Source organism: Podarcis melisellensis (assembly GCF_964234715.1).
Source record: "Podarcis melisellensis genome assembly, chromosome: 10".
Taxonomy (NCBI): domain Eukaryota; kingdom Metazoa; phylum Chordata; class Lepidosauria; order Squamata; family Lacertidae; genus Podarcis; species Podarcis melisellensis.
This window is the reverse complement of record NC_138542.1, coordinates 62868388-62896356: the sequence shown is the minus strand read 5'-3', so window position 1 is coordinate 62896356 and position 27969 is coordinate 62868388. Positions and strand designations below refer to the sequence as shown.

The window sequence follows — 27969 nt, the reverse complement described above, 5'->3', positions numbered from 1 at the left end:
AGCATATCCCTTGGAGCCCCAAATATGGGTTAATTGATTTCAGATACAGGAATGACTCATGAATGCACTCCTGTGCAGTTAAACCTGCATGTGGGGATTATTAAGCATATGCCAGAGGTGTTCTGCTTAAACAGTAGTGCATACACAGCACCAGGAAAAAGGTTTGAGCTGCAAAACCTTATTTCATGAGCGTGTCCTATTTGATTCAACAGGATTTGCATTTTTATTTTTTTCAGAATTGCAGCTGGAACCCAGGAACCATTTTTTTTTACAGGCAGCAACATCTGTCACAGTGAGATTGATATGGGGGTACACAAATGGCCTCAGGACTGAGATAAACCAATTTCAGCACTTTTTGGCAAAAAACAAAACTCTATTGCATTTCCTAAGAGCCAGTTTTCTTTCTTCAAGAGGAAACCAGCAAAATGGGGAAGCTCATGCAAAGTTTGCTCTTTCAACCAGAAGCATCAATTACTTTTTCAAAGTTTTTTTTTAATAAAAAACTGGCTTACCACAACTAAAAATGTCTATTTAAATAATCACTCATTCGATTAAAAGGGCTACTTCTGGCATTAGCAGACAAGAGTGGTTTATACCGGTGTTTCAAAATCAGTCTGCATCAACACAAACGCTCACGCAAGTCGGATGATAGATGTTCATCTTGATGGGGGCTTATATGCAGCTTTGCCCACAAACACCAGTTTGAACTAGGTATTTGTACAAGAGCCACAATCAGACATTCCACCGACGTGGTGGGAAGCAGAAATAGCCGTTCTTCCTTTCCGTTATATGTCTGCATCTTCTTCAGAGCAATGGGGACAAAGCAAGTTCTGTCCCAGTGTAAGTCAATTCACACTTCCATACTGGCCACTTCAGTGGAATGCCTCAAGTGGCCTAGAAACTATTCAGGTGCTGAACTATGCATCCTTCCTAGATGCTGGGATAGGAAAAAATTAAGCCACAGCAATAAAAAATGGCCTTGAGATGTGGCACTTGATCAACGCTGCTATAATACAGTTCTCTAAGACTTCCTCCCAGCATACTTAATATTTTTTTACTTAGTTTTCCGAAAAAGTTATTTACATAATAAATTAGCTTTGTAACATGCTCTCCTAAAACAAGGATAGGATGCCCAAATCTTAGCGCCTTTACGGCATAACCAGGTGCTTTGCCAGTGTACAAAACAGGATGTTACATGCTGCAGGATGTTACATTGGCTGCAGACAAGAGAGCAGGAATATTCAGGAATGGAGTGTCTTTTCAGAGGTTCGGCTAGCTGAGCAGGTCCGAGTTCATAAAATGTGCTGAGCACCTTAAAACAAGTCATTTCAGGAGCTAAACATGATGCACACAAAACGTATTCATTAAGAAAGGGTTCTATCCTTTTTGTAATAAATAGATGTAACATGTATCAAGGAGAACCAGTCAAAAAGGAGTGTAAAATTGGTTCCCATAATCCCTGCCAAACTAAATGGATATTAAACTAAATGGATATTAAAACCAAGAGTGGTTTAAGACTGAAGTACAAAAAATCATTAGTTTTTGCATATTCCAAAAGGTAAATACACACCTAATCAGAATTTACCTTTGGCTTTAAACATTTCCCTACAAAGCAGTATTTCAGCCACACATTTACATGTTTTATACGGCATGTTCGTGCAGTGGAATCCTCTGCTATCGCACACAGTTAAAGACGACAATCCATCTTAAAACACACTGCGCATCATGCTGATGGGAACTCTTGCTTTCAGCAGAAGAAAAAATGTAGGAGGGAGTGATTTACCTTCTTTCAAGAGAGGGGAGGAGTTTGGCAGGAAGAAAGAGAGAAGGGTGACTCCTATTTGCTCTGCTACACCTTCAAAGGTAGGAGGTAAAAGTTACAGGCACTGTTAGTTCCATGGGGGAAGTTGCTGCATTTAGCTCATATCCCAAAAGCATTAAGTAGTCTTGAACAGTTTTAATACCATGGGTTTCCCCATGACTTTTTCTTCAGTTCAATTCACAGAATTCCTGGTGCTTAAAGTCCTGGCTGCACACTTGCTCTTTGCTAAAAATGTATTTTGCAGACTATGGTGTAAATTAAAAACTTACGTCAAGACCGTTACAAACTTTGCCTCTGTACACAAGAGAATCTTTGTGCTGATCTTTTCTTCAGAAGGACCTTATAAATAATATAAGTTTAGAACCAGTCTTCGGCACACTTGCCATTATACCATGCTGTTGCTTTCTCCAACTTTATCTACAAGCTGCCAGGAAAAAAGAGAAAGGGGATGGGAGCAGAGGAAAGAGAATAATTAAGGTGCAAACTACTTCAAACAACATGGAAGCATTGCTGAGCTTTTAAGTAGATGGCCAGGTGTGATTATATTCAAATAGTACGCACCAAGGTCACGGGAGACCTTGTAATGCAATTCGCATTGCAACAGTGTTTAGGCGTGGTATGTTTTTATGTTGACACAGAGCAACATGAAGATGCAACAGAATGTGGAAAAAAATCCGAAAGAAATGCAAAGATAAAAAACTGTTAGCTCAATAACCCAAATAAAAAATAAAAACATCAGCCATTCATGCATTAATAGACTGAATATGATATTTTCAACTAACCATTACTGGGGACTGTCTCCTGAGCCTACGCAGGCTTTGAAGAAAACATCAACAATTAACTTTTCAATAAGGATTTAACTCCATGAAAACCCATTTATAAATGATATTCGTAAAGACCAAGAATGAGAAAGATGTATAGCCAGATTATCAAGGGACTGAACACAACAATGGTTAAATAGATGTAACATGAGAAAAAAAATCCATCTATATTAATTAGGATTTTGGATCAACCCTACAAATTACGGCATTGGCAAGGAAGAGTTTAGGGTGGGGATGCTGAGACTACTGCGTCAGAATAAGCTAGATGATCAAGCTGTGAAAGGGCACACTACCAGGCAGAGAAAGGACATCATGGAGCAGAGACAGGTTTGCTTCTGCCCCACCCTAAAGCCATTGTGGCCACAATGAAGTCAGAAGTCACTGTGCAATCTCATACACCATATGTTAAGCACTGACAGTTAATAGTGAGTTGCCTATGATCAAATTCCAGCCACTGTGCTTATGATACCACATATGTTCAAGCATGCATAATGCAAAAAGAAAACCAGCCATTACAGGCACAAACAAATACGGCAGCACCCACAAGGAGGACACCATGTTTGTTTACATGAATGGGCCTTTTAAAAAAGTACGTGCTATAACATAATGAACATCATGGCCAAAACAGGGGCTGAGTGGCTGGCAGGAGCAGTCAGTGAGCCACAGAGATGATGGTCCTCAACAGCTTCTCAGGAGATGGGCCTGCCCTCTTTCTTTAATTCAACATTGAACTGCCTAAATATTGAACAATACAACTATGGCGTTTGCTCAGTTTTAATGTGGTGTACACATAAAACTAGCTTTCAAAATTCAGTTATCAATGTTAAAACTACTGGATCCAAATTTAAAGTGTCCATGAATACAACAGTTATCTGAGTGTCTATTGCAAAGGACTTTAGGGATTGTTCTGGAGTGCGCAACATGGGCTCTTAATCATCCTGAGTGAACAGAGCATCCTAGAAGATACCCCAAACTTCTTTGCAGTGGCACACCACAAGGGAAGAGAAGTAGTGGTTGGTAAGGTGTCTTGTGGAAAAGCTTCCCGGATCTTTTAATTGGGAAGTCTGAAAGCCACTAACGTAAGACATCCCAGCCTTGCTCAACATGGTGCCCTCTGGGATTTTTGTACTACAATTCCCATCAGCTCCAGCCAGGGATGATGGGAGGTGTAGTTCAAAACATCTGGAGGGTACTAGGGGCTTTCAGACTGCATCTTGGGGAAACCTACAGTTCCTCAGAGTGTTAGTGTTGGAAGGCTTAACATTTAGTCAGGTTTGGGGTGAAATCGCATTTTTTTAAAAAAAAAGTTTAGCAGATGGCAAATATTTTGTAGTGGCACAGGTCACCTGGACAGGTGCTTATAAATGACATGATAACCTATGGGTACCAACATGCTCATGTCAGAAATACGAGAGCCAAACAAATTCTTTACTAAAACTGGTATTAACCTGAAGCTCCAAAACCAAATTCAGCTAATGGTATAAGAAACCATGATTCATTGTGCCTAAGGAGCACAATAATATAACACTCATTCTCTCCAAGTCACAGGTGGAATTGCCAAATTATTTGGCAGCATATACTGAAGGCAAGGGAAATCTGTGTCTGTAAGTGGGATGAGATTGAAAAGGCAGATCCCAAAGACAGACAAATTGTTAGTGAATCATCCTCTACAAATGTTTGGAAATCATGATGTATCATGAAGATTTGGCTAATACTGTGTTGCATTTGTTTATATGGAACCAGCATAATTTAGAATTCCACTCATATTTTTAGGTACGGAGTCACATATGCTGCACATTCAGGTATGTGATAGCTCATAGGTTGAATACATGTCTTTGCACAAAATAACAAGAAGTCAATACACCTCCCACTGCCCCAGATTCTTTTAAAGGGTGTGTGCAACTTTATTCTATAAAAAAAATTCAAAGATGCTCTTCAGGACATAAATTAAAATATTTTAAGATATTTGCACACTCAAAATATTAAAAAGTCAATTATTGCATCTGTGCTGCATTTCACCTCCCAAAGTCTACAGATGAAGTGGGCTGGCAAACAGGACAAACAACTTAGGAACTTCAGAGCAGGGATCCCAAAGCTTATGTGAATTAGTTTTAATACTTACTGAGCTAATGCCAGGTAAATTCAAGAGATAGCCAAGGACCGGCACTCTTCTAATAAAACCAACCACCACAGGGAAAAAGCCCCTTTAAATAAAGAAAGTGTCACAGGTTAGATATGGCAGCATTACAACTCTCTCTCATACGGCATTTGCTCCCCCCTTTCTGGCTAAGTAATATACTCTTAACAAAATCCTTATACATTTCCAGCAACTTCAAATGTCAATAGACTTCCTACACAGAAACAGCTTCTTATAGGAAAATGCATGAAAGCCATATATAGATGGCATAAATATATGGTAATTTGGCAGGAAGTATACCTGCATATACTGTACACAAGTAACTAAACAAACCCCGGTGTTGCAAAGAGAACGTCTAGGCAACACGATGGCCATGTACATACACAATAGACAATCTTTTCTAGAATTCCTTCAAACCATAACAAGTCCAAAATGAAATCTTAAGTCTCAAAGTCTCTGAAAATCTTTAAATGAAGCGAGGGACCAGACTTTGTACGATGAAAGACAAGCTGTAAATCTTTGTGTATTCAGCAAATATGATGTCCACTGAACAGTGATTCCGTATATAGACTACTATATCTGTACACAAAGAAGCATGGTTATGTGAGAAATAAGTTATGTGCAAGAATCCAAACCTAGTTCACCTTTCTAGGTTCTTTTCCTCTATATGGAAAAGCAATTGCTGTGTAAAGAGCATGAGAGGTAAAATATCAAATCAAGTGGAGTAAGATTAATAACCAGTAGGAATCCTAAGGCAAACCTATGCACCTGCCGTCGATGCATCCCTTACAAAGAAGGATTAAGGGATTCATGTGAATACTTTTGTTCTGGTTAACCTCTGTTGGGATTCCCATACATGCTCATCATTTGATGACTGCAGCATCAAGTCAGCTTGTGTGAATGAGCCATCACATATGCAATCAAGATGCAACAACACTGATTCATATGCTTCTGTCCCTGTGTTGAGAATCTCCCCTTGCTGACCTGAGCCATACATACTACCTCTAATTAACAGTAGTTGGCATTTACCAAGCTCCTGGTTAACAAACCAGTTTCAAACCCTGTTTCCAATTCCTGCTGAAGAGGAAATTCTGGTTACAATTGCACCGTTGTCAATGCAAAACTGTTAAAGACTGGATAGTGAATTTTGAAGGGAAAGGGACTATTTCCTCAAGTGTTCTGCTTGATGAATCTCTGTTACACACACACACACACACACACACACACACACACACAACCTGTCATGTACAAAACTATTTTTTCATTGACTGTCAAAAGCACTCCACCTTAGAAAAAATCATTACTGCCCCAAACAAAAGCCAAGACCAGCAAATAAATCTTACCTGAATAAGAGGAAGAAGCCATAAATTTCAAGGACCATTCCTATCAAGGGCCAGCCAATAAGAACTATAAGTACACCACCCAGAAAGAAGCCTGTGGCTTTCACTTTGTGTTTCTGGAAGAAGAATCTGAATGTCCTTTCTAAACCAATCACAAAAGCCAGGCCAGCCACGAATAAAACCTACAAAAAAATAATTTCATAATGAATAAAAAAAATTGAGCACACCTTCAGAAATTTTAAATGGGGCAATAAATTATATTTTACTAAAAGCAGATCTGTTGAAATTAATAACCCTGACTTAGTCATATTCATTTCAATTTTTCAATCGGTTTATGTTAAGTAAGACTTAGCTGAATTCCACCCTGGGTATTCATAGAATAAAACAAAAAACAAAAACCGATGTCCAAAACCAGAATGCAGTCTCTTATTACCACCATGACACTAATTAACTCTGGAAGGAAGCATGAATGTGTCAAAGGGATTTTTCACAATGCTGGCACAATACAAAAGCAGACTTCATTGCAGCAGATAAATTAATTTGTAAGCACTTAATGTGAGTGGTAGTAGCATGACTTTAAGAACAATTTGTGCTGGAAAACAGGAATTACATTGAAAAAAAGTTTATGATTTAATCAAGCAGGGGGGGAAACTGATGCACCTGGACTTCATCAAGGCACCCAGCCTAGTCCCAAACAATGGTACTGTAAGCTTACAAAACCACTGCAGGGTGGTAATTAACTATGTTGAAACACGGTGGTAAGAAATATAACAATAAAGTAATGATAGTCTAACTGGATCAAAGGATCTACTGATATTCTGCAGGGTCAATCCTGGTACCATTTTTTGAAACCCAAATTACTGGCCAGGTTCTGGAATAGCAGAAATCCATATTGAATAGGGAGTTCTAATCAGTTTGATCAATCCTCTATCACCACAAAATACACACTTTTATTGTGAGTGCATCCTCGTGATAAAGAAGGAAAGCTAGAAATCAAACTTATTTAGAAATGAGTTTCTGGCATATAGGAGCTGCACCAACTGCCAAGTGGAAACAAGCCTTTTAACAACAGATACTTTTAATTCACTACCTCTAGCTATTTGTAGAAATTAAATATTTACAATACTAATTAATGTGGCTAACTCATTAGGTGGCAGGCTGGTGCTTAAGGCTCCATAACCTAATGTTCTACTCAATTACACTGAGATAAATCAAGCCTTCTTGGTGCTGCTGCTCCTGGGTGTTGATCTGTGACGGGGCCTTCTTTATAACAGTAACCCGCTTATGGAATGCCCTTCTTTGTGAAGTGTGTCTGTCCCTCTCATTCATTTTTAGGCAGCATTTTAAAACGTTATTGTTCATCAAAGTGTTTGGTGGTTGAAAGTAATTCTTTTCTACAGAGTTAGACAATATTAGTTCTGAGGATGTTTGGTTTGTTTTTAGATGTTTTAAACATTTAGAATTGTTAGATACCACCCAGGGTACAAAGCTGCTGACTGTTCAACGTTTTTCACTTTGCTGTGGAGAGGAAAGGCATCAACCAAGCTACACCATCCTCAACTATACATGGTCAAGGTGATCCTATGATTCTCTAGTGTGCCCTAGACTAGGTGTTCCTCAAGATTTAACTCCCCGTCAAGGTTATCCATCCCACTACACTGTATATTCAAAGAGAAGCACATTCACAATTCATGTAAATATCACTCATGCAAAATACCACTTACATTCCCAATAGCCAAAAGTGCTTTGTCAAAAAATAGGATCATTCCAAAGAAAAGGAAAAACACTCCAAAACCTGTGAGACCCATTCCAATTTCTGCAAGAAAAAAGGAGAGTGTTAGTATTATGTAGCCCCCACCCAAAGCACATAATAATAAAATACACAGAACTTTCTTTTGCAAGCTACGGTCACAACATTCGCCGATGTGTATTTAAAACCAGCTCTCCCCCACAGCTGCACATGTCATTTGCCCTCTTTCAGGCAGGACACATGCAATGATGCAGGGAGCTGCTTTATAACATAAGAGTTTTCTTGCTGGATCTAAGGGTCCATCACGGATTGTACTCTGGGCTCATCCAGACTTCCTTTTGCACAATGTATCTAGGCACAACTCTGTGTGCACAACTCTGTGTTTTAAAGCTCTGTGTCTGAGTGCTTTTGCTTTTTTTAGCCCTGGTGCTTTCCCCATGAATATCCACTCTTTACCGCTGAATCCACAAAAGAAAAAGTACTCGGACACTGAGCTTTAAAGTAAGAACTTGTGCCTAGAAAGTGCAGGGCAAACTGTAAGTGCAGATGAGCAAACACATTGGGTTAGAGATTCAGCTGTAATCATACTTTTTCCTTATGTTTTCTGCTTCACACCCACAACACCATTAATTTAATATTATGATCTCTTCAGGAGAGTAACTAGGATGCAGTTTAGACATGACTGAAGTAAAAACAGATCATCCAGTGCATTCTCTTTCAAAATAGAATTGGCAATATCATGTTTAAAGAAAAAGTGCCATGTCTTCTCTGCTCTCTCAAAGCCCTGCTAAATGCACAATACTACTAGTAAACATGACTTGGAAAAAGGACAGAACACCTGCTAGTCACAGGACTGCATATGTATGTACACAATTAACAGATATAATTTATCCGGTTTACCTTCTTGTATGATTTTCACACAAACCTCTCTGATTAAAGAGGAGATAAGTTAAGTGGCTATGTTTGAACCATTAATTTGAGAAGCTTGTTTCAAACTGCTGCTTTTTCTGGAAACAAAAAGGCTGCACTATTAGGGGCATTGGCAACAAGTAGAACGGATTTCCCCCCCCAGAAGATTAGTGTCCAGTGTATTTATGTACCTGCCCACAGCAAAATGGAAATAGTCCTTATTGAATAAGCTGAATAACTTATAAGTATCAGTTTCACCAGAAAGCTAAATCTCCGTTTAAAAGAAATTGGATTTCATTTTCAGCCAGAGATTATTTTTGCAAGTTTCATTCAGTCCAAATACTCTATAGGATAAATTCAAAGCCTCTGCAGTCACTATCTCATCTAAACAGCTGTACAATGACACTGTCAAGAACTAGGTTTTCAAAAATTATTAATGAATTGCTCTATGAATCACAACAAAAACAAGATGGATCATGTCTTCTGTCTTGGAAAAGTTATGAACAGCTCTTAACAGAGGGTCTGGCTCAATACCCTAAGAAAAAATTAAAACTATTTTGATTTTTCCAATCAAAAAATCTAAATGGAAAAAATGTGCCCTGCAAATAGAAGTCTGACTTCTTAATATATGATGTATGTGTTAAAACAGACATAGTTCAAACAGTTCAAACAAAATCTATGATAAATTTTGTATTCCATGATTACCGTCTTTTTCCGTGTATAAGACTATATTTTTTCCTAAATTTCTGAAGTTGAAAATAAGGGGTCGTCTTATACACAGATGGTGCATGGTGCATTTTCTTAAATATGGTATATCTTATATTGATCAACTGAGGACTCCTTAATATTACACAAAACAGCAGTGCTAAAATCATGGAAGAAAGGTAAGCAAGCCCCTGATGGAACCCATATGTCCTAACCCATAGTACCCAAAATTTTAGTCAAATCACAGTTCCGCTGAAAGCTAAAAACAATGATTAAGCGGGTAATCATAAGTGGTAAGGGATGCAAACCTTCTCTGACCCATGTATTAGAGCAATGCAGAAAGGTTTTTGAGGTGTACCCCTCTGAAACCCCAAAATTTAAATTAAAAAACAAAACCCACTGTGATCCCATGATGCCAGAAGATTTTGTTTCTGCCTCCCCACCCTCATGCCTTACTTTTTTTTAAAAAGCATTGTTTACTGACTTCAGCCATAAGGTCTCCTGTTCCTAAACTCTTAATGCCAAAAGTGTTTGCGTCCCCCAAATTGTGTTCATTTTAAAAATAAATAAATGACCACACCCACTTTTACACTTCAGCTTGAGGATTAGCTGTGGGTCAGTATGGCCATTGGCCCAAAAAAGGTCAGCCACCCCTGAGCTAGGCAGTGCTTTGAGGATATTATTTTTCTATGCAGCAATAGTACACACACTATTCCAACATTCTTTACCATCCACAAATAACCAATTACAATAAAATTAAGCTTTAACATTTTCATCTTTGAGGATCACCCCATCCTTAGTGGCATCAACCAACTAATGTTCTACAAGAAACCTACATTACTGCTGTACCACATAAAGCAATCCAACGCTTATAATCTCCCCTCAGGCAAAAAGCCAACATTTACCGTAAATACTGTATAAGGAAAATGGTTATGTTTTTCTGCATTGTTATAAGAATATACAAATGCTTCTGAACAGTCCTTTAGTTCTTACATGACTATGCAAGATATTTGTGCAGAACTGAAGCATACAAAGATGCCTCTATGGCGATTGTGCATAATTTTAAATCTTGGCTTTAACTGGCATAGCAAAGCAGATGCTGGCTTGGGCTTTCATATTTATGAAATCGCTCCTTTCAACATGTCTCAACTGTGTCATTGCATCACAAGCCTCACCACTTTCACATTAATAGTGTACACCTCCTAATTATGCAACATCTATGAGTAATAATGGGATAGATTTATTTTAGAATAAAGCATCAATCAATGCAGTAATAGTTTGTTCAACTGAGAGAATCACACACTGTACAGAAAAGCTTGCTCCTCTGAAGTTTTTCAAACTGCGGGCAGTGTAAAATATATGTCTACAATGGTACCTCGGGTTACATATGCTTCAGGTTACAGACTCTGCTAACCCATAAATATTACCTCGGGTTAAGAGCTTTGCTTCAGGATGAGAACAGAAATCGTGCAGTGGCGACACAGCAGCAGCAGGAGGCCCCATTAGCTAAAGTGGTGCTTCAGGTTAAGAACAGTTTCAGGTTAAGAACAGACCTCCAGAATGAATTAAGTTCTTAACCCGTGGTACCACTGTATATGGATGTACCAAATAAACCTACACCAATCATTCTACTTGGGAATGGCCTTGGAGAAAATTCAGAAGTATGGTGAACAGGTGACTACAGCAGTTTCGCTGGAAGCTATAATGAAATCTTCTAAAAATCTCTCCCCTAGTATGTGTCAGAGAATGTAGTGTTGGAAAGGACCCCAAGGTTCAAAACAATTAAAAACTTTATCAAGAATATGTATATCCCACTCTCAGTTGTTAGTATTTTTATAGCTTTGATGTTTTTGATTCTAACAGACCTGAACCTCTGCTGTCACGATACTAAAGCTTGATCACTAACTTGGGAAGACCAGGGTTATTACTGTCCTCTGGGACAGTAAATGAATTTCCACAAACTCCACACATGAGAAATTGCCCATTCTGTTAATCTTGACAATCCATACTGCAGTACAACTCCCAAACTGCATTTCATTTGTCAGAGTAGACTTCCAAACCACAACTATGCTCCAGGCAGACATTCCTAAAACTCCCAAATTCTTACACTCCTCTGCCCCTTCATTCTACCTTCCCCAAAGCATTCTATGCCAGATCCCTGCCCTAAAGATTTTTCTCCAAAGGCATTTGACTTCTAAATGAATGTGGCATTTGCTCACATTCTTATCAACTGAACTTACTCTTTCTTTTCTCACTTAGTTCAATTTATCATTTTCCAGCTACCTGAACATGCACAATATATTGAGATGTTTATTGTTCCAAAACAAAAATAGTAAAATACAGCAAAAAGTTACTTTCTCAAGCTTTCTTTTTTTAAAAATATTGTTGCTGCCATTTTTGTAGGGACATCTATTGGCACCCTGTATTTAAGCACTAGCTTGGCAGTCACAGGTGACAAGGAACTTCATGCAGGTGAGTGAGAAGGCTGGCAGAGAATGGTCAGAGGACTCCATCCCTCCCAAGTGCTCAGTTTAAAAACTAAGCAGGCTGGAAACAGGAGAGAAGCAATGGACGTTTTCCCCATCATGGAACCCAAGCTGGCATACATGGGGCTAAGCACCGAGCAGACCCAGATCTGCTTAGCTTCGGGTCATCCCCTGGGCTGATAATCTTAGGAAACTTCATGACAGTGTGGTGCAGCAGTTACGGAGTGCTGGACTAGGACCTGGGAGACCAGTGTTCGAATCCCCCACTCAGCCATGAAGATCACTGTGTGTGTTGCTGGGCCAGTCACTTGCTATCAACCTAACCTACCTCCCAGGGCTCTTGTGATGCTAAGGTGAGCTGAGGAACTACACTGGCTACCTTGAGCTCCTTGTAGGAAAGGTATAAAGATATAAATGCAATTAATAACCACAGAATCCTATGATTGTAGTGTTGAAAGGGACCCCCCAAGGATCTTCTAGTCTTTGCAATGCAGGAATAGGCAGGTGGCCCACACTCTAACCATCTGAGCTAACTGGCGTGACCTACTGTATAATAGCAGTAACAGCACAGTAATTCAAAGCTGCTTTATTCCACAAACCCAAACACATGTCCTATCGCTATCTTTAAACAGCATCCTTACTTGCAAGGGGTCCCAAACCTGAAAATTCCCCAAACCTGAAAATATTAAGTTATATTTCTCTCTCTCTCTCAGGAACAGCAGCAATGTTTGCTCAAAGCGTGTGCTTTGGGTTTCACGAGGAGAGGGGCGTCCCCCTCCCCACACTCCTGAACTCCCCCTACCCAAGTGGCCCTAGGAATAGTATTGTAATGGCACTAATGGTGGCGACTCATTGGCTGAGGGGTCTCCCCAGCCCCCTCCTCCCCGACCCGTGACATAACTCTGCGCCCGTCCCCCTCAAAGCCAACCGTAACTCTTCCTCCCCCTCCCCCCTCCCCTCCACACACCCCTTCACCCACTCTGAGTGTCCGTGAGGGAAATCATGGCGACGGCGGGAGCAGCGCGGAGTGCGCGCTGACAGGACTCTTAGCGGGAGAGGCGGGAGCCGCCGGCGGAAGAGCGAGCGGACGAACGGAGCCGCCTCAGTAGCGAGCAGCGGTAGCAGCAGCCGCCACGTCTTCCGGAAACACGCAGCCCCGCCTCGCCTCGCTTCCCTCAGCTCAGGCTGCCGGACCCTCCCGGCTGCCGCTCCTGCCGCCGCCGCCGCCGCAGCCGCCAACGAACCAAAGCGCCGTCCCATTGGGCAGGGCGCGCTGAGCCAATCAGCGCCCGGCTTGTTCCTATCTCCCCGCCCCCCGCCACCTCAAAGCCACCGAGATGAGGATGACGACGGAGGTGTACTGAGAGCGCGCGCGTGGCAGCGGCTAAGGGCGGAGCGGGCCCGCCTCGGGCCAATCCGGAGAGAGCGCGGCTCGCCGGCGATTGGGTTGGCTGCGCCGGAAGTGGGAGTTCGAGAAGGGAGCGAGTGGGCGGGGCGAAGGGGGGAAGCCGGCTGCAGCTTCCGGAAAGGAGAGCACTCAGTGTCTTGAGGAGAAGGAGAGAGGGAGGAGTGCGAGATGCTGGCTCCTAGGTAGGTAGGTAGGTGCGGGCGGAGGGGGTCGCTGGGAAGGGCCGCGTCCTTGTGGGTGGAGTGGTCTGAGGGAGGGGCGGAGCGCCTGCTCTGCCTGTGGAAGGTTGTAAAGCAGCTCCCTATATTTCTAGCCTGGTGTTTTGTTTCTCTTCCCTTTCCATCCCCTTTCGCCTTCCATGGAATTGCATGGTTGGAAAGGGACCACGAGGGCCATCTAGTCCAGGAATATATATTTTTTGCCCAATGTGGGACTTGAACTCACGACCCTGAAATTAAGAGTCTCATGCTCTACTGACTGAGCTGTCGGTGTGCCTCTTCTATTGTTTTTTTTATTAAAAAAAATAGTAATTTTTATTAGATTTCCATTACGTTACAATAATAGCCTCATTATAACAATACCAATTTAATGCTGTATTGTTTTTAACACTCGATTGGGAGCCGCCCAGAGTGGCTGGGGAAACCCGGCCAGATGGGCGGGGTATAAATAAATTATTATTATAATCACAATACTAAATTATCATGTCTCTTCTATTGTTAAGCCTGTGGACATGGGTTGCTTCTGTGTATTGGTGATACACAAGCCGCTTTAGGAGATGTTAGCTGGGCCGAAAGTGTTCCCTCCCATTGTAAAGAGGGCTAGAGGGAAAAAAGTGGAAAGAAACTCAGCCCAGTCCAGGAATTCGGAGGGCACCAGGTTCGTGAAGGCTGATCCAGCAGGACAATTGATTCAAAACTGCCTGTGGGATATGTTGGAAAACCTGGTGCTGGAAAGACATTTGGTTTCATGAGTGGCGAGTTCTTATTAGGAAAGTATTTCACATATAGCAGGGATGGCGAATTCCTATTAGGAAAGTATTTCACATATAGCAGAGATGGGGATCCTGTGCCTCCTCTGATGTTTTTGCACTCCAACTCCCATTATCCCTAACATGTTCCTGCTTGGTGGGTGTGGCAGCCCCCTTGACAGTTGCCTGATGTCACCTGTCAGTCCTGTGACATCCCTGTCTCTGCAAACTCTGCTTTTTTGCCCAGGCAGCTTGAAATCAAAACACATTGAGGAGTAACAAATTTATTTCTCTATATAAATAAGTTTCTCCATATAAATAATAAATACTTTATAAAATAAATAGTACAACAGGAAGTTTTATTATGCAGTCAAAGATGTAGTAAAATAAATAGCAATGTATATCATGAAAAATGTACTAAATAACAAATTTATTAGTCTCTAAGATGTAGCAAAACACTTTTGTTCTTTTGTGCAAGAGGACGAGTGGTACATAAAACATGTCTGTTTAAAAAAATCCTTGCTTAACTACGGGTCTCTATGTGGATATGTGTGGTGCCCTCTAGTGGCTAAAATATATTCCATAAAGAAAAGACAATCTTATATCTGTGGGCTAAGCAAATCCAAGTATAAATGGGCAAAAATAGTTGAAAGCAAAACTCTGCAAAAGGCACCTTGAAGGCATTTTGTCCCTGAGCTCAGGGCAGTATAAATTTTGCTCATAATAAATTAAATTATGAGTGACTGGCCCTAGATCATGAGCAATACAGTCCGATGCATGTTGATACTCTGAGTTTAATGGGGCTGAACTCCAAGATAATCATACATGGCATTGCAGACTCAATGGGTGAGTGGCAATTTGAACATGAGCCTATCCTATACCTACATAAGAAAAAAATGTGACTATAGTCCATAGAAATAGGAGGTGGACAATAATGACATATTGAGTGTGGTTCTATATTGGAGTGGGATCTTAGCTTGGCTCGTTCTAGTACAGATGGAAGTGTTTCTTTCTCTGTTTAAAGGCTGCATTTTCTGTTGCATAGCTGCTGTTACATCCCAAAGAGATTTATATGGTGCTAATGAGCCCAGAGTTTCTGCAATAGAAGCTATTCTGCTTGCCTGCAGGCTTTCATAAAATTAATAATATGCTTTCAAAATTAACTTTACAGAAATAAATTATTAGAAAATTGCTTTGGTCAATATTTCACCAAGTGAGGTGCCTTTCTAACTTTGAAGATGACAACAACACTGTCAGGTAACCAGATCTTTGGCTACAGTTTATTTGTTCCATTAGCAATAATCCTATGTTGTTCCTCTGATTTCCTCCCCCATTTATTTTCTGGATAAAACTTGTGTGCATGGGCCATTTTGCTTGTTGTTTTGGCTGTGTAACAAATTGTTTGAATACAAAGGCAGTGCTTGGGGTACCTGGTAGTTTGGGATAAAGAGCTGGGTATGGAAGTTTCATAAGAGCTCAGGAGTTCAGCCCCATGAAGCATTATTCCCTTCAAAGGTTCTTAATAGGAAGAGTAAAAAGGCTCTGCTAAACTCCTTTTGAGTCCTGGGGTGGGTTAATGTGGCCTAGCACAAGGGAACAAGCATATGATAGAATGCGTGGCAATCTTTCTACCTTAGTGCTGGAAGAGGAATTGGCATCTGTTGACAGTGAACTGCAGGCTCTGGAGATCCAGGTACAAGAACTTCTTGAACATCAGCAGGAGCTCATTCAGAAAAAGACAGTGCTGAAGAAGAAAATAAAACAGTTTTCTGACACAGAGAGCGGGAGCAGCAAAGATACTGAATCAGCAGCGGAAGACTGGAACAAGGAAGGTCGGTACTTACTATTTTTAAATCCTTGGGCTGTCACGAAAACAGTTGTCGAACAGTTCAAATCATTACTGTTGCTTGCTGCTAAAATAGCATGAGATGTGACTTTACAGCAAGGTAGTTTCTTGTAGCTTATTTTGAAGGGTGTGTGTGTGTAAAGATGTTTTTCATTTATTTTTTTAAATGGGCATCTGTTAAATGAGATAAAAGCATTAAGGTTGCCACAGCTGCCGAATAAATATTCTACAGATAGCATGACTTCTTCTTCCATTGCTTCACTTAAGTTTGTAAATTCTTTCCCAGTACACCTACCTACCATAATTTAGTTGGGCCCACAAATGGCCAAAGGAAAGCCTTCCACTCAGCCACGCTCTTGGCTTTTAGCAGGTCTCTTCATATTTGTCTTCAGGATGGTGGTTACACTGACATAAATGTATGTCTCCTGTATTTCCCCTCCACTTCCCAAGAAAGGTTTAGCCTGCTGGTCTTAGGGTTCCTAGTATTCACCCCCAAATGAGCATTTGAATTGCAAGGGGAAGACAGAAATCAGATCCCAGGGAATTCAGGCTGCATTCCTACACACACTTACCTGGGAGTAAGTCACATTGAACTCAGTGGGACTAACTTCTAAGTAGACATAGGCTCATTTGTTGTTCACCACAGACCTATGTATACTCATGCAGGCAACACTTACAATTTAGGGGATTAAAGTCAACTTGGAAGACAATGTTCACCTTGGTGGGGGTGGGATTCTGTGATCAAATGAACTCCAGTGTTGTTTTTAAATGTACGGCTGCTATTTCCTTTTCACAGATTTTTCATGGTCTGCAAACGTCAGAGATGCATTACAAAATAACTTTAAGCTTCGAAAATTTAGGCCTTTGCAATTGGAAACAATCAATGTTACAATGGGCGGAAGGGATGTCTTCCTTGTCATGCCTACTGGAGGGGGAAAGAGTCTGTGTTACCAGCTGCCAGCAGTATGTTCTGACGGTATGTACTTGTACTTATAAGCAAAATGACATTAATAGTAAATAATAATAAATAATAAATTTTATTTATACCCCGCCCTCCCCAGCCAAGGCCCGGCTCAGGGCGGCTAACAACCAATAATAAAAACAAGTTGAATGAATACAACTTAAAAACAAGATTAAAATACAACATTAAAACATTAAAATGCAGCCTCATCACAGGAGGAGAAAGGAAAAAAGAAAGAGGGGAAGGGAATCAGATTGACTCCAAGCCAAAGGCCAGGTGGAACAACTCTGTCTTACAGGCCCTGCGGAAAGAAATCAGATCCTGCAGGGCCCTGGTCTCATGACAAAGAGCGTTCCACCAGGCCGGAGCCAGTGTTGAAAAAGCCCTGGCTCTGGTTGAGGCTAATCTGACTTCCTTAGGGCCCGGGACCTCTAGGGTGTTGCTATTTATGGACCTTAAAGTCCTCCATGGGACATACCAGGAGAGGCGGTCCCGTAGGTACGAGGGTCCTAGGCCGTTAAAGTTGCTCAACTTGGGCCATAACTTGTTAGTTATACGGGGCTACAAGAGGAGGGGTGAATTTGCAAGAGCAAACCATGGTTAAGGCAGTTTTCCTGCCTCTCTTGTCTTATCGGCTTACCAAGGTGACTAGTCCTGCAAATGACATCCTTTGAGGCTGAGAGCTTAGCTTTTCAAGCTAAATTGTGGTCTTGCTGTATATTTGTAACCGATAACAGATCGTGTTTAGCGCTAATCGTGGCCTCAACATGACTGAAGCTAGACATATCTGCCACTAGAGGTGTGTGTGAAGAATCCTGCTATTTGACATGTGCTGAAACAGAACTTTTCCGGTGACTTGAGACGAGGGGTTATTTTTCCTTTCAGGCTTCACACTTGTGATTTGCCCTCTGATCTCACTAATGGAAGACCAGCTAATGATGTTGGAGCAGCTGGAAATTTCTGCGACTTTACTAAATGCCTCAAGCAGCAAGGTATGGCTGGCTGCCCAGCAAGGTGGCTGGCTGCCAAACATGGGCATCAGTCTTTGGCATCCGAGAGAAATGCTGACATGCTTACCTCATATAGTAAAAGCTGCGGCCGCAAGTCACTGATGACCCTTCTGCTTATTCGTATGACTTGTTCAAGTTGCATGTGAAAGGGCAAAAATTCTCCGAAAAATAATGTTCATGAAAACCTTCTCTAAAATGTTGATTTTGAAGGGGTTCAGTTCACCTGTTCTTTTGTACACAGTCTCGGTGGGGTTTGGTTCCGTGCTTAATTTCTGGAATGGGATTTGCTGTTAATTTTTTACTTAGAAGGCGACTTGCTGCCCCCAGTATCCCAGGTATATGGAGCCATGTGAAAGGAACTCATTGAGAAGAGAAGGGCATTCTGACTGTCTGCACTAAAGCTTTACAGTCTGGATTGGCTATAGCTAGTCTGTGTCTGAATCTTAGATAAACCTCCTTTAAGGCATCATTCTAATTAGAGCAGGTCAGCCCAGGAATGAAAGCCAATGGGGACAGAATTGAACTTGAGTCTAGGAGTATTTGATTAAGTTGCATGGTTCAAAAATCTTTTTAAAATATAAAAACCCTATATTCATCATTTGGTGCACCATGGCCACAGAAGTTGTTTGCATTACATTTTCTGAAAATGCATAGACATGCGTTCCACACGTTCCTCAGCTGGTGAACTTGAACCTAGCTTGGGAACATACAGTTTTCACCTTCATAATATGAACATGTCAGGAGCTTTCTTGATGACTGTAAGGCAGTGAACTTTCCTTAAAGCTAGGTTATTTGCTCTGAGTGTTTATGAAAGGTTTCCCTGCCCTTAGCAGAGATTGTCTGCTGAGATGGGATTCTAGATTTACATATTTGTAGAATTTGTATCCCACCCTTCATTGCCAAGTGATCTCTGGGTGGGTTGCAACAATAAAAACACACCATAAAATACACCAGTAAGCTTTAAAACCAGATAAGCAGCATATCTCTGTACAATTCACATTGTCTGTTCTTCCTTGGTGCAAACCAAGTGCAGGGCTGATACAAGTCTTTGAGTTGCCAAGAGAAATTATCTTACCGCTTTGCAAGGGGTACTTAAGAAAGGAAACTGCTGTTTTCACTTTTCTTAAGGTCTTGTTTAAATGGAATGAGGATTTGTCATGGCTGTCACTCAGCTTCTTTAATACTGGCATATGTTGCCATATTGTTCTCGCTTCTCCTGCCACAATTCCCTAAAGCAGCCCTCCTCCTTCCGACTCAGGCTGATTTGACCCATAAAAAGCAGAGTTGTTAGCTGCCCCTAAAGTTTTGTGATGAAATAATAATGATTTCTATACCGCCTTTCATCCGAGGCTAACGGCAGTTTACAACATAAAAATACAAAAATACGTAAGATAGTAACAAACAAAAACAATACCCTGCAGTTTAAATGGCCACAGATTTTTATAATTCGGCAAAGGCCTGGGAGATTAGAGAAGCGGTTGTTGGTTATTACGCTGCGTTGCCATTTTGATGCCCCTGGTATCTGTGGCAAGAACACTTTTTTTCTTCCCAAATAGGAACACGTGAAGTGGGTTCATGCTGAAATGCTGTCTCGCAGTTCGCAACTGAAACTCATTTACGTGACCCCAGAGAAGATTGCGAAAAGCAAGATGTTTATGTCAAAGCTGGAAAAAGCTTACCAAGCAGGAAGGCTTACGCGCATTGCAGTGGATGAGGTTCACTGCTGCAGCCAGTGGGGACATGACTTCAGGCCTGGTATGTCTGTCTAGAAGGAATTTCATGTTACCAGGAAGAGCTTTGACTCTTCTCCACTAGAAACTATTAAGCCTCATTGCTCTTCTCACTTTTTTAAGTTGCATTTATCAGTTTCCTGTGGCCAATGTTCTTTCTCCATCCCTGGACCACATCTATCACTCTGCTGCAGTATCCTGCCACATGGAAATATTGATGGTGGTGGGGAAACTGCTTTTCAGAGAAATACATCTGCCATTACTGTTTTTAAAAGGTTTTTTTTTTAAAAAAAAAAGTGCTGTTTTTAAAAAAGGTGATCGATTTCTGCAGTGTTGAGATTTGCCTAGGTCATAACTGCAAAATGATTTTGTCACTTAGAAGTAGCTTAAGCAGAGCTAGACTGAATATAGTGGCAGCAAATATTGGGGTTTTATTTATATATCTTTAAAATATTCCTGCTTTTTTGTCTTCCACTTCTGTTCAGATTACAAGCTGCTTGGTATCTTAAAGAGGCAATTTCCTAATGCTCCATTGATTGGGTTGACAGCGACGGCAACAAGCCACGTTCTGCATGATGCTCAGAAAATTCTTTGCGTTCAGAAGTGCATCACTTTCACCGCATCATTTAATCGGCCCAACCTATATTATGAGGTATCCCTGTTGAGTCTGTTCTTGCCTTTGGGAAGATAGCCTTTTCTAGGAATATTTTAGAAGCTCGCTAAGAAACCAAACAGGATTTAAGCTGGTTTCATCACATTCATAGAGACTTTTAGTTTAACTCCACCATTCTTGTACTGGAGGGAATCATGAATTCTGGACAGTTTCACACCTAACGCACTAGACTATCTCATTTATAAACTTTCATTGTTACAGTTGTTTACTTTTGTTGTAAGTCATGTTGGGCACATGCATGCTTTTCTACAAAACTTACCAATTCTATTTCTTAAATACTACTGTAATGTTGGGAATCAAAAGGCAGAGTCTGGAATGATGTGTTGCTTTTCACAAGTGTATATAAATATGGATCTGGGTGATTCTAGCAAAATAACTCAGTCCATCCCCGCATAGTCTGAATATAATATAGAAATAGGCAGATCATTTCTTTGCTTCCAGGAGCAGATGAGCTAAGAACTTGGACTTCCTAGCTGAGACCTTCTTTAAAAAAGAAAACAAGGGGTTTGGGGTGTGAGGCACTGTATAGCATTGGTGGGGTGATGTGGCTGCCTGGATAATGCTCCCATCATCCCAGGACGTTGGTCATGCTGACAAGGGCTGTTGGGAGATGGGATTTAATGTTTGCAGAACACTGAGTTAAGGTGGCCTCAATCAGTCATAGCAGGGAGTGTTTCTATTCCAAAAGGTAAAGGGACCCCTGACCATTAGGTCCAGTCATGACCGACTCTGCGGTTGCGGCGCTCATCTTGCTTTATTGGCCGAGGGAGCTGGCGTACAGCTTCCGGGTCATGTGGCCAGCATGACTAAGCCGCTTCTGGCAAACCAGAGCAGCGCACGGAAGTGCTCTTTACCTTCCCGCTGGAGCGGTACTTATTTATCTACTTGTACTTTGACGTGCTTTTAAACTGCTAGGTTGGCAGAAGCTGGGACCGAGCAACGGGAGCTCACCCCATCGCGGGGATTCGAACCGCTGAATGTACACAAGGCTAAAATCACTCAGCAGTTTTCTGAAGAGATGAAAAATTTAATTTGTATATGTGTGCTATTGAATGCTCGTTTCTTAAAATATGCATTTTAGGTTCGACAAAAGCCATCAGCTGCTCAGAATTTCATTGAGGACATAGTTAAACTCATCAACGGAAGATACAAAGGCCTTTCAGGTGAACTTTGTAATGAAAATGAGTGCCGACTTCTTAAAGCACGGTAGCATCTTGTAAGGCAGCGCTCCCAAGTCTTCCCAAGCCCTGCTTAAGTACTGCATAGCTTGGAGCCCATTTGTTGATTTCATCGGTATAAAATTATTTTGATACAGGAATTATCTACTGCTTTTCCCAGAAGGATGCGGAACAAGTTACTATGAATTTACAGAAGCTGGGGATTAAGGCAGGTGCCTACCATGCCAACATGGAACCCAAAGATAAGAGCAGAGTTCACAAGCGATGGTCTGCCAATGACATTCAGGTGAGCTGTGTGAGAACTCCATCACTTCCTCCATTCAGCTTGCATCCCTCATGTCCTGATGATCCTTATTGCCTTTGTCTTTCAGGTGGTAGTGGCCACCGTTGCCTTTGGCATGGGAATCGACAAGCCAGACGTGAGGTTTGTAATACACCATTCCATGAGCAAATCCATGGAGAACTATTACCAAGAGAGCGGGCGTGCAGGTATGCTCAACGGAGATGAGATTCCAGGTAGATGTATGTACTCATGTACCTATGCTTTTGACGGGAGGGAAAGCAAAATCTGCTTCTTAATATTTCCTTCTAGGTCGGGATGACCAGAAAGCCGACTGCATCTTATATTACGGTTTTGGGGACATATTCAGAATCAGCACAATGGTGGTGATGGAAAACGTAGGGCAACAAAAACTGTACGACATGGTTTCCTATTGCCACAACATGAGCAGGCAAGTGGTTTTGTCTGAGGTTGTCCTTTTTTTGTTTTAAGCTACTTTTTTCTCTTGAGTTTATTGTAAAATGCGGTGTTGGCCAGGATGTTGAAGTTAGTATCTGAAAATACCAAGCCTCCAAATATATTATTTACTGTAAAAAAAAAATTTAAGAAAAGCAGGGTTGTGCAGTTGGTCTTGGGGTCTCCTTTTGCCCTGTGAGGCATCCTATGCTCTTTTGCTGTCTGCCAGTATTTGATATTTTTTGATATATATTTTTTAATTCTCAGCGGTCCAACAGTCTAAGTGGTTGCAGAAATAACTTTTGCTATTGAATGTTTTGTGCTACTAGACTATGCTACCCTGGTTAGGAAGAGCAGGATATAAATTTAATAAATGAAATGTTAATCTCATCTCTGTTTTGTTTTTGAAAACCCAAAAGTTAAATTCCAAGCACCATGTTTTCCCAGGTCAACAAGGTCAAGCCCAGACCTATAGATGCCTGCCGCTGAGACTGGCTCCTTATGTGCAAAAACATGGTATTCAGAGTGCCAATGCTACATTTGCATCAGAACTGCCAGTATTTTGAGAAAATCCAAACTTGATAGCAAGGAAACTTAATTTTTCCAGGGTGACAGATTTCTTCAATTCAGAAAATATCCATCATGTTCACTTTTCATATTTTAGTAGCTGCAGAAATATTTCAGACATTTAAAAGAAATGACTACAGGCTTGCATAGGTTGTATCTATGTGTCCGTTTGCACTGTTGTTTCTCTCTGTAATCCCATATTAAGGGCTGTGCACAGAAAATTGGAATCTACTTCTCATGTGTCAAGTAGTCCATCTCCGCCTCAGAAATCTATATATTTCAAGTGCACACTTAATGTCTGTAGTGAATTTAAATTGCTGAAAGGCAGTGAGTTCCAGAGAAATTAAGTTCCTATTCAAAGTTATAGACTTTAATTTCAGTGAGAACTTGTTTATCCCACATTCTTCCAGCAACTCGATTATTGAATACAGCACATGTCTTACTTGCAATGTTTACTCTACCAATTGTCTTATAGCCTTTCCATAGGAGCCACATGCATTGGGTTGCATCCTAACCCCAGGTATTTGTACTTGCAGATGTCGCCGAGTTCTCATAGCACATCACTTTGACGAGGCCTGGGACTCTGCCAACTGCAACAAAATGTGTGATAACTGCTGCCGAGAAGAGTGTAAGTGAAAAAGATTTCAAACCTGGAAGGTTTGAAATAAACCAGACCAGCTCCCTCTTAGTGCAGCTCACTTCCAAGTGCATTGCAAGGATTTATATTCTCCTGCGCCAGCTGCGCTGAGGAAGGCAATCGCTTTCTTGAGCATAAGCTACCCATGACTGGCTGTTGCTGCAGAACAGCAAGTGCCCTTTTCTTCAGCCGCATTGGCTTGTGTCAGGCCACACCCACATGGGTGGGACTTGGTCTCACACCAAGGAACAACTTGTACAGCTCTGTTATTACAGTTCAGTTACAACTTACCTTTAACATGCATGCCAGTGTTGGTTGGCCCAAGGAAGGCAAGTGTACCATGCTGAAGAGAGCCACATTCTTTCTGCAGTCGTACCTTGGTTCTTGAATGCCTTGGTACTTGCAAGTTTTGGCTCCCGAACGCTGCAAACCTGGAAGTAAGTGTTCCGGTTTGCGAACGTTTTTCGGAAGCCAAACGTCCAACGCTGCTTTTGCTTGACTGCAGGAAGATCCTGCAGCCAATCGGAAGCCGTGCCTTGGTTTTCAAACTGTTTTGGGAGTCAAATGGACTCCCGGAATGGATTAAGTTCGAGAACCAATGTACCACTGCAATGCCCACGTTTTTTGTTTCCTTTAGCTTGGCTTCACCATTCACTGAGAAAGCTTTGCTAATGGCAGTAGGTACTTGCATCCTCCAGCTATGGGTTGAGAGGTTCAAAGCTAGAGGTTTTTCATATGTGGAAGCCTGCCTGGGATAGGTTGAATTTGATGCCTGTTTTGGTCCCTCCAATTCCTGCAGCTAACAATTTGTGTGTTTTTTTTCCATCTTTCCTCCCACCTGGTGACACACAGCATTTGAGAAGATGGATGTGACAGGGCACTGCCAGGATCTTGTCAATATTCTAAAGCAAGTGGACCAAATGAGAGAGAAATTCACTCCTCTGAAGCTGATTGATGCCTGGTTAGGGAAGGGTTTGTCAAAACTGGGAGTAGATGTTGTCTCTCCCAAGCTTCCCCGGGATACACTGGAGAGAATTGTTGCCCATTTGATACTGCAGCAGTACCTGAAGTAAGTATTGAAACAAGAAGCCTATTTACATACCTCCATGCCTTGTATAACTCCCTCCCCACCCCCGGAATTTTATTACAGCTAACCTGTGGCCCTATAGATTTCGTTGGGCTCCAACACCCACCGGTCCTAACCAACATAGCCAATTGCTAGGAATGGCAGGATTTGTAGTTCCAGCAACATCTCTGTTCTGTTAGCTCAGTGTTAACTGTGCAAATTCAAAGGAAAAGATTTTATGGGGCGCTAGGCTTAGCAATAGACCCCAGAATACAGTGGATGCTTCCCCCACCCCATTTCCAAAGCCAAAGATCCATAAAACATGAGCCTCTTTTTTGCTCTGTTTCAGTCAAGTATTCCCCACCCTTTTTAAACTGCTCTACCTCTCCCCTTTTCATACGCAAAGGCTTAATTTCTTTCAGGGAAGACTTCAGCTTCACAGCATTTGCTACAATATCCTACGTGAAGATAGGACCCAGAGCTGATCTTCTGAGAAACAAGACTCATGTTATCACGATGCCAGTGGTAATGAGCAAAAACAATATTGCTAAGGTATATTATTATTATTATTATTATTATTATTTATTATTCCTGTTATTTTTCTAGGTTTAATACTGTGTTAGGCATCTAATAACAGTAGCTTTGTTCCCTTTTCTAATTTTCATGGGAACTTGTTTTGTGTGTGTTAGCAAGTGACACAAATCACAGAAAGACAAATTAGAGCTTTAAAAGCTTTCTTTCCAAAATAATTCTGAGCAGGCAGCACAGTGTTTTTGTTAATGCTGACCCCCCTCCATGCAAGGGGGAGTTGAATGTTCCACGATAACAAAAGATAGGGTTTGTTGCTATGGCTGAAATTTTTCTTTCAGCAGTGACGTTATGGACTTTACATGGTCTGTTTTGTTGTTGTTTTTTATACCCACCTAGATTACTGTACTCTTTCCACTCACCCTTGGGTTGGGTTTACTTGTGTGTGATTGCGTGTGTGCTCTGCGCAGATAACTGTGAGTGCACTATATGAATGAGCAGTATAGTTGCTGTGAAACTGTGGTGTCCACGCTCCAACGTGGCACTGCTCACAAAGCCCTGTTCTACCAAAGCGGAGCCATCAGGAGAAATAGGAGCAGCATTGGGAGACGATAGGTGGAAAACAGACTGATAGAGCTTCATCAGTGCTAGGATGCCTGAAGGCAAGGGACATTAATAGCAGTGCTCTCAGGACCCTGGATAGGCCCCAGGAGAGCTGACAACCAAGGAGCCTGATGTACTCCCCACTTGCCCCTTCCTCAGTTGTTCAAGTGAACATTGATGAGTGGGGAGGGGCAATAACCTGTGACTGCTGCGTACATCCTGTGTGGGCAAGTGTGTAAACTGTGGAATGTGAAACACAAGAGCAGTCAAGTACAACATTCCTAGAGTGAACATGTTTACACATTTGGAGGAATGTTTGTGCAGCCAGCAGATAAACTTCCTGTTTCCCTCTGGGCTGGGACAGACTTCCTCTGCATGTGACTAGAGGTAGGCGTGGCCTCACCTGTGCAGGTAACAAAAGCATAGGACTGGCCGCCATCTCTCGCTCTATGACTACTTTCATCGAAGAAGCAACATCTGCTTAGCCAAAGATGCTCTCTTGGCTTCCAGCTTCCAGCCAAGAGAGGACAAAGGGACTCTCTCCTTATGAGATAGTTTCCAGGTGTATGTCACTTTTCTAAGATAAGTCTGCTTTCTGGGATCCGATTGTGAACAGAATGCCAGTGAACTCTTTTTATACTTTTATAGAAGACTGTGTCGTGTCTTATTTTTTATGGGGGAATAAGGGGAAAATACCAGAACAGTTACTATAGAGGCTTTAGCGAGCCTGAGCAAATGTATCCGCTGTGAGTTTAAAAAGGGGAATGTTACTCTGCTAAATTGTGAACTTGTTTACACAGGTTGGAAAGGCTATAATCAAACAATATATCCTCTCCGGCATCCCTGAACATTCCCACATAAACTTGGCAACACCCACTTTTGTGCAGACCCCCAATGTCCAAGGACAGGTGACCTTGCTGACCCCACCCCAAATTAGGCGCTCCCGCAATACTGGAAGAGATAATGGGGGATGAAGTAAAATTTCTACATCTAGTTTGAAGTCAGAGAGCATGCATGCTAACAAAAATTGTTTTGATTGTCAGGTCAAATCTCCATTATCCAACCGAGGAAGCTCATCTGGAAAGAAAGCAGATGTTGCACGTAAAAAAAGGGGAAGTGAACATAAACCACCTCATTCAGAGAAACACATCCAAGCAAAAAAGATTAAAATGGAAGAGGAAGAGGATGACGACGATGAGGACTTGCTCTTCATCGATGATTCCTAGAGTATTTTGTTTGTATGTTACTTTTCAACTTGAGAATAAATTGGGAACTGCAAGAAATGCTAAGCAAGCGACGGGGCTGGAGAAGGGCAGGATTTGCCCCCAAGGCTGCTAGGCCCTCACTCATCACATCGCCAGGCTTCTGACATTATTCTGGTTTCTCGAGGTCTCCCTTATCCTAGCCAATGTTTTGGATTATAACGCAAGCGTGACGGCTGGCTGGGCAGGGAGGTGATGGGTAGGATTCTTGCTATCCACCAGAAATATAAGGCAATCTGACTTGGTTCTTAAAATCCATTATGTCCCTTTCTTAAACTGCCTTGAATATCTTGTTCTGGGTCGCGATGTAAATAATACACATTCACCACAATTCATGGTATTTGTAAGGACTACTAAGATATTGCATGATTTTGCATACTCAAAAATGTTGTATATATATGCTATGCATTAAAATGTTTTTTGTCCCACAAAGTTAGTCCTCCCTCTCCTGCTGTGATATGTGTGGACCAGCTTGGTGGCTGGAGGGCCCACCTTAAAATAGTCTGTTTCGGGGGCCTAATCTGGCATGCTGGTCAGTTTAATCTGGCCCCTGTGGCAGTTTATTTCCTGGGATAAAATCTGGCATTCTTTGAAAAATGTGTGGACACCACTGAGTCTCATGGTGTTTGTACAGTGGTGCCTCGCAAGACGAAATGAATCCGTTCCGCGAGTCTCTTCATCTTGCGAAGCACGGCTATTAGCGGCTTTAAGAAAAAGGAAACAGACTCGCAAGACATTTCGTCTTGCGAAGCAAGCCCATAGGGAAATTCGTCTTGCGGAACGACTCAAAAAACGGAAAACTCTTTCGTCTTGCGAGGCATTCGTCT

General features: G+C 41.6%; 2 protein-coding genes across 3 annotated transcripts; one reads left to right on the top strand and one right to left on the bottom strand.

Moving 5' to 3' along the window:
* Positions 1-690: 690 nt before the first annotated feature.
* Positions 691-13213, bottom strand: GOLT1B (golgi transport 1B). The gene is made up of 5 exons (XM_081927529.1): positions 12950-13213; positions 7845-7936; positions 6124-6302; positions 4766-4847; positions 691-2246 (listed from the first exon to the last, which is right to left on the bottom strand). The coding sequence occupies exons 1-5, from the start codon at positions 12972-12974 to the stop codon at positions 2208-2210; spliced, it is 417 nt and encodes a 138-aa protein (XP_081783655.1). The 5' UTR covers positions 12975-13213; the 3' UTR covers positions 691-2207.
* A 235-nt stretch (positions 13214-13448) lies between these two features.
* On the top strand, positions 13449-27574 carry RECQL (RecQ like helicase; the record flags this gene model as incomplete). Of its 2 annotated transcripts, XM_081927027.1 has the most annotated exons (15): positions 13449-13560; positions 15517-15602; positions 15983-16177; positions 16988-17167; positions 18038-18144; positions 19719-19917; positions 20378-20544; positions 21647-21728; positions 21881-22029; positions 22115-22232; positions 22336-22474; positions 23583-23674; positions 24536-24752; positions 25172-25301; positions 26924-27574. In XM_081927027.1, the coding sequence occupies 14 exons, from the start codon at positions 15584-15586 to the stop codon at positions 27104-27106; spliced, it is 1977 nt and encodes a 658-aa protein (XP_081783153.1). In that variant the 3' UTR covers positions 27107-27574. The 2 variants fall into 2 exon arrangements, with proteins under 2 accessions (XP_081783153.1, XP_081783152.1); XM_081927026.1 differs by lacking the exons at positions 13449-13560; positions 15517-15602 and having other exon boundaries at positions 15958-16177.
* Positions 27575-27969: the final 395 nt, after the last annotated feature.